General features: G+C 38.0%; 1 protein-coding gene across 1 annotated transcript; it reads right to left on the bottom strand.

The window, feature by feature from the left end:
- Positions 1–964: 964 nt before the first annotated feature.
- On the bottom strand, positions 965–5085 carry LOC121265150 (cystathionine beta-lyase, chloroplastic). The gene is made up of 6 exons (XM_041168648.1): positions 4880–5085; positions 4117–4279; positions 3911–4020; positions 1582–1652; positions 1370–1461; positions 965–1031 (listed from the first exon to the last, which is right to left on the bottom strand). The coding sequence occupies exons 1-6, from the start codon at positions 5069–5071 to the stop codon at positions 970–972; spliced, it is 690 nt and encodes a 229-aa protein (XP_041024582.1). The 5' UTR covers positions 5072–5085; the 3' UTR covers positions 965–969.
- Between the last annotated feature and the right edge of the window lie 1548 nt (positions 5086–6633).

Raw genomic sequence — 6633 nt, 5'->3', positions numbered from 1 at the left:
CAAGCCACAATATGATAAGATCTATATTATACTATTTTCTATACATAAAGATACCACCTTTAATTAAAGAGCTCAAGGGGCGAAACTCAAGTATACTGGGGGAGTGCATAGGAGGAACCCCTAGTTTAAGGAAGGGAAGAGGACCCCTAGAGATTGTTTGCACCCAAGGGGATTTGAACTTTAAACCTGGGGGAGCATACCCCCAAGCCCAAGGCCTTTACCACTTGAGCCAACCCCTAGAGGTTAAATCCACAAACATGAAATCCCTCAAGAGCCTGGAGAAACTCAAGCCAGGAAGAATGAATGCATCGTGCATCCTTAGTCTTATCATAACAGGTCAATAGCGGTAACTCTGTCGCAAAGACTCCATCCATAGATGATCCACCATATATAGTCCCTCAGTATCTTGACCACCCTCTCAAGCAGTATTACCCGGAAGGCACTTAGTTTTCACATAACCTAGTCTTATCATAATGGGTCAATAGCAGTATCATAACGGTGTAGCAAAGACTCCATCCAAAGATTATTTCCTCCAAACAGTACCTCAGTGTCTTGACCACCCTCTCAAGCAGTATTACCCGGACGGACACTTAGTTTCACATAACACAAGCTATTATGCATCATATCTCAGCAGATGAACAGCCAGATATATATTTTTCTTCATTTCTTATGAGCATGCTGCAGCAACAATGAACCAAATATAGTAGTTGATAACCTAATTTCACAATTTTAGAACAAGACATCATACTCTATATCAGATATTTGTTGCCGAGGGTTGGTTGGACTCTCCTGCCAGACAAGCTTTGTTTGCCATCCAATGGCAGATGCAACCTCATCCAAATCACTTGTATTTACTCGCCTGTATATTGTAAGCAGTGCAGAGTTAAATATTACATGCAGTTGAGTCAATGGGGAACAAAGGAGAAAGAGAAAGAAATACTAACTTCACTACTATTCCATTTTATGGAATTACTTTTGACAGCAACCGATCAGAACCACCATACAGGTCATCTCCAGCAAAAATTCCTCACCTAAAATGACACTGTTAGAAATTTATAAAATGATAAATTTCAAATAGTTCAAACAATTTGCACTCAGCAGCCAACAGAGGAGTGGCTATTTTTTTTTTTTTCCATCAAGCCAGTGCATATAGGACTTTCATAAACAATATCTGCACGGTGCATGGCAACTATAACTCTAAAGGACACCAGTCCAGCTAATATGATAGCATTGAATAATCCTTTGAGAGTCCAATGCATGCATAAGGAATGTTGCTTAAAAATTAAAAAAAAAAAAAAGAAAAAAAAAAAGGGAGTGCTGCTTATATTAACTTCACGAAACGTAATAAATTAATGATGTTGAGAAGCACCAGTTCCAACAAGACGATAAACAGCAGCCAAAGCAGCCATTCCACTAGTGAAGCAAAATGCTCGATCTGCTTTATCAAGCATTGCCAGGAGGCTAAGAATACAGCACATAAAGTTCATTAGAGAGAGAGAAACAGAGAAAAGAACAGAATAGTTTTTTTAAAGACTGACAAAGCTGATTCAACTATATTTGTACACCAAGCAAAAGTATCACCTTTCTAAAGCGTCCTGTGTAGGATTTCCACTCCTGGTATAATCATAGGAGCCATTTTCGGTTGCTGACGGCTGCATAACAGAGTATTGAAGACACAATTCAAGTAACAAATATATTGAGTATGTTAGGCAATCAAGACACCACAAAACATTGATAAATGCATAGGGGTGATGCTCACTTAGCACGCTATGAGATAATGGAAGATAGATGAGTGTTAACCTTTTATTTTATTGATAAACAAAATTTTATTGAGCATAAAATAGACAAAGGCCCGAGTATACAGGACATATACAAGAGCGTCGCCTATGCATGCTAGTTTAGAGATACAAGGAAGTCACGAAAAAGAGAATACAATTATAACACAACACTCATTGTTGAGTCCATCTGAAAAGAATACAGTAATGTTTAGTGATTTAAACTTCTTCATCTCTAGTTAACAGAGGAGGGATGAGATCTTTAAAAAAAAATTTATGACTTTATCAAATGTTAAAGGGGTAGTACATTTAGCACATGTAGCGCTACTCTTTATATATATATGGGGTAGGGGGTTCGAACGTGGTTCTCCCATTTGGAGACCAATCCTTATGCCATCTAGTCCAAAGGGGGGATAAGACCTTTAAGATTTGGGAAAGGTTTGACAATAGTTGCATTAAGAATCCACAAAATTCTTAAGAACTATCAAAGCGAACTTTGACAACATGATGGGTCTTGGATAAAGAGAAGTAGTAGGCTAGCAACAAAAGGAGAGCTTAAAGGTATTGGCAATGGAGTGATGGGTAATGTGACATAGATTGAAAAGAGGAACAATTAAAAGTAACTGTAAGGGGATTTTTCCCTAAGGCCCAGCAAGCCCAACCAAGCCCGGACCAGGACGAAAGGTCACAAATCCGGCCCACTAGGAGGATTCCCTGTGCATAGCCTGCGGGAGGGATGGTGCAGCGGAGGATGGGACTCGTCGGGGCTCATTGATCTAAGGTCCCTCAGATCATGTCCAGTCATCAAGTGCCCGCCCACACGGCAGGCGTGACATGCGGAGGATCGTCGATCTACTGACAAGGAAATCACGAATGGACCAAGGGAAGGGCAGACCAAAAGGAGAAGGTTTGAGAACCACGTCTCATTTAATGGCTCTGCCGCCCGAATGACACATCACATTAATCACGCCGTCGCCACATTAATGGGACCGTCGTAGAACCACGCTGTATTTAAAGGTTCTGACAAAATGAACAGTATAAGGACTTTGGACCTCATGGTGACAGGCATGATCTGCTCTTCGAACTGATAGTATAAATAGTTGATCCTAAGTACGAGGAAACTCTCTCTAATCCCTAGACTTTCTTACTTATTTACTACACTCCAGTAACACTTATTGACTTTGGCATCGGAGGCTCCCCAGCCTTTAGGCCGCCCTCTCAAAGCCGCAAATGTTCTTCTCTTTGCAGGGCCCGCTGTGAAGACCTGAGTTGTTAGAGCCTGACCCAAGGATGTGCGAAACACGACATCAACAATAACTTTTGAGAACATTGTGCACATCAACCTCTCCTCCCCCTCTTTAAAAATTGAAGCTTATTGAAAGACCAAATTAAATGACAAGGGGAAAGATGATCTCCTTCAAGATGAACTAAACTACAACTTCAAGGGCACACATTAGATACCAATAAAAAAAAAGTGCACAAAGTAGAATTACTGAGGAGATAGCCCAAATTGGACAAGTCCATGGTCATCATGACCTTCCTATATCTACTTCATGACATCACCACTTATCCTTTTCCCTAAGTGAAACAAATTAAGGCCTCGTTTGTTTTCACAGGTCATCTCAACTCATCTTGTCTCATCTCATTTAATCATTACAACTTTTTCAAATTTTCACACAAAATAAAATAAACAATTTAACTTTTTCAAATTCTAAAACAAAAATAATATTAAAAAAATATATTCTAACAATATTTTATTTAACTTTTTAACTTTAATCTCAACTTATCTCATCTCATTTTATCTCATCTGCAAAAACAAATGAGGCCTTTCCTAGCTTTTGCTTCCTTCATGTGCTAATGGCAAAAACATTACTCAAGAGGTTGAATACTGTCATAGTCCAAAATAATTCACAAGTCATGCATAACAACTAAAGGATCCAGTCCAATGGTTTTTATTTTATAAATAAAAAAAATGACTTAAGTTGCACAATGTTTTTTCTACAAGTAGACTTAAGTTGCATGATTAGAGTCATATAATGCATGAAACTTCTTGATGAATAAAACTCATGTCCCTATCTCCTAAATACTATAAACAAACAAGATCACGAAATTTAGAGTGAATTTCTCCAGGTCACCTGCTTGAAAGTAGCAGTTTGGTAAAGTGGTGTACTGATCGCTTCATAAGGATCAAACTTATTCTCAAAATTCAGCACCATGGTTGAAATTCTTGGCTCCACCTGCGTTTCTGCAACAAAACAAAATTACTACAAATAAGGTGAAAACCATATACTTTGATAGAATCAACATTCCGTATATTTAGACAGCATCAATATGAAAAAACCATTTAGGCACTCTGCTACACCATCAATCAAAGCCGATGTGCTAACATCCATTTCTCTGTCTATTGAACAGGTCAATTTGAACGACCTCCTCAACAACTGGCTTCCTTTCAAAGTTGGTCTATTGAGCGAAAAGTTCTTCGACAAGTTCCCTGAGATTAAGCTCTGAGAAAACACCAACCAGAATTTGAATCAAATCACCCAAAACCTTCAGTTGGATGATCCAGTTTTAAAAAAATGATTAAAATTAAACAGAAAATACTAATAAATACGATTCTTCCCATGTTTTTAGTTTTTAACGAAAAGAAATCGACTTCAAATGATTTCCGTATTCACACTTCTTCCACTTTTAAAATGAAAACAATAAAACTTGAGTTCCGCCACTATTTTGCTCCACATTTTCTCCTCAACCAAACAGAACGTTAACCCGGAGGATTTATTGATAAGATCAAGTAGGACTTAACCCTAAAATCCGACGCTTATCAAGGAAAGCGGATGGATCTATAAAATTAAAGAAGTTAAAATTGCCAGTCATGTGTTGCAAAAGTTCCCAAAACATAAAAAATGAAGCTCAATCTTTATATAAAATGGACATATCGCTTCAATTAAGTAAGGATGCTACAATGTACAGTCGTTTGCCAAAAATATTAATTTCTCTGCTTTCCCAATCTCATTGACCAACTGGAACAAGCATTCTTATTATCAAAGGAAAATAAGGGTAAACGATCGGAATCATAAGGCGCAAACGCTGTTGATCCCCCGTACGTGGACGTTCAGATCAGTGGTGGCGGAGGAAAAGAAAGGCCGGAGAGAAATAGAAGACGTCAAAGCCATGGTTGAAGTGGAAGGAAGGAGGGTTTTGGGGCTCAGGCTGCTGATGATATTGGTGGAGGGAGAGAGAGCTCCGCGAATGTATGTGTCGGGGTAGTCCTTGTACCCAACATCAGAGCTGCTCATGTGAAGGAGGGTGCCGAAGTACAGAAAGAGGCTGCTCTAGTTGATGCATTGTCATAGGGAATGTCTGCTAAAGATGCAGCCAAACAAGCACTCTGGTGTTGTATGCAGACAAGGGGCGTTGGTAGCATGATCCATGTGTACCTTGTGTATATACCGATATATACTTGAAATTCATACTGTGATGAATATAACGACTTTATATGAAGTTCGACTAATTTGGTTTAGCTGGAGATTTTATGTGTTCCTACAAGAGTTTCTTTAATTTAACTTCGCATGTACATTTTAGTAATCCATTTTATTTCTCTAGGTTTTTGGATAGCTCAGCCGGAAAAGATTCTGTTAGGAAGGGTTCCTCTGTATGATTAGGTGGAAATAATTCTCACTTGTCATTAATGGCATTAAGATCATGTCGTGCCAATTTCTTGGACTTGGCATATGCAGACCTATTGGATGTTCCTCATACTCCCAGAATGCTTCCACGGGTCATGACTGCTCCAGGAATCATCTCTGACTTGGATGGTTATGGCAGTATCATTTACAGTGTCATTACAGTATCATTACATTTTCAGAAAACCAATCTAGACCTCCCAGAACGTCTAATTTTCATTTTTTGGGGTTAATTTATAGCTTGATGAGCATGTACTGTAATTATAATATGTCGTTAAGAGGGCTCTTAAAATAGCAAAAAAGTCGAGATCAAACATTGTGCACAAGCTGTTTTCATTACACATCTTTTCAAGGTTAATTTAATGATTTTCATTACACAACTGTGTGCAGCAATATGTCATCCCACATAATCCAAACTTTATTCTCGCTTGTACGAATATTCTCCTCTAGCAAGTGAAGTATATCTGCCCAAACGAAAAATTCACATCTCCTCACTTCTCCCTACACACAGTATGGACATTTAATTAAAATGATAAAGCATACCGTGCAAAATCAAACTCAATATGCTAATTAACATGATAAGTTGTTTTATTGTGTTATAGTTTGGGCAGGTGAAAAATCTCCTTCCAGGATTTCTCGTAGTGTGCGACATCTTTAGTGGTGCTTTCAAACCACACCAACAACTTGGTATTTCCAACAAAAAAAATCATCAATTACAGACGATGATAATTGGGTAGATGCCATGCATGATTATGAAAAACGCCGCACACATGTTCAAATTTGTAAATACTAAAACATAGTCCTTTCATTTCAGATTTGTAAAGAAGACTAGCTAATTACAAGTACTAGACTGCTAGGTCTAAATCCATCAAACAAGTTGTGTCAAATATAATTAGTACATTACTAAATATGCACTGACAACTAGAAAAATATAAAGCATTTTAAAGCTTACAATCCAGCGTCATCATCCTTAATTCTAAACCTCAGTACTGACTAGCAGCTAGGAAATTACAAAGTATTTTAAAGCTTAAAATCCATCAGGTTCCATCGAGATTACTCAGTTTTTGACATGCACTGAGTTAGGAAAGACAAGACATTTACACTACAGATCCAACTCATCCAAGAAATTAGAAATGATAAAGCATACCGTGCAAAATCAAACTCAATATGCTAAT

This window comes from Juglans microcarpa x Juglans regia, chromosome 5D, assembly GCF_004785595.1.
Source record: "Juglans microcarpa x Juglans regia isolate MS1-56 chromosome 5D, Jm3101_v1.0, whole genome shotgun sequence".
NCBI lineage: Eukaryota > Viridiplantae > Streptophyta > Magnoliopsida > Fagales > Juglandaceae > Juglans > Juglans microcarpa x Juglans regia.
Note: the sequence above shows the minus strand (reverse complement) of the source record. Positions and strands in the feature narration are given on the sequence as shown.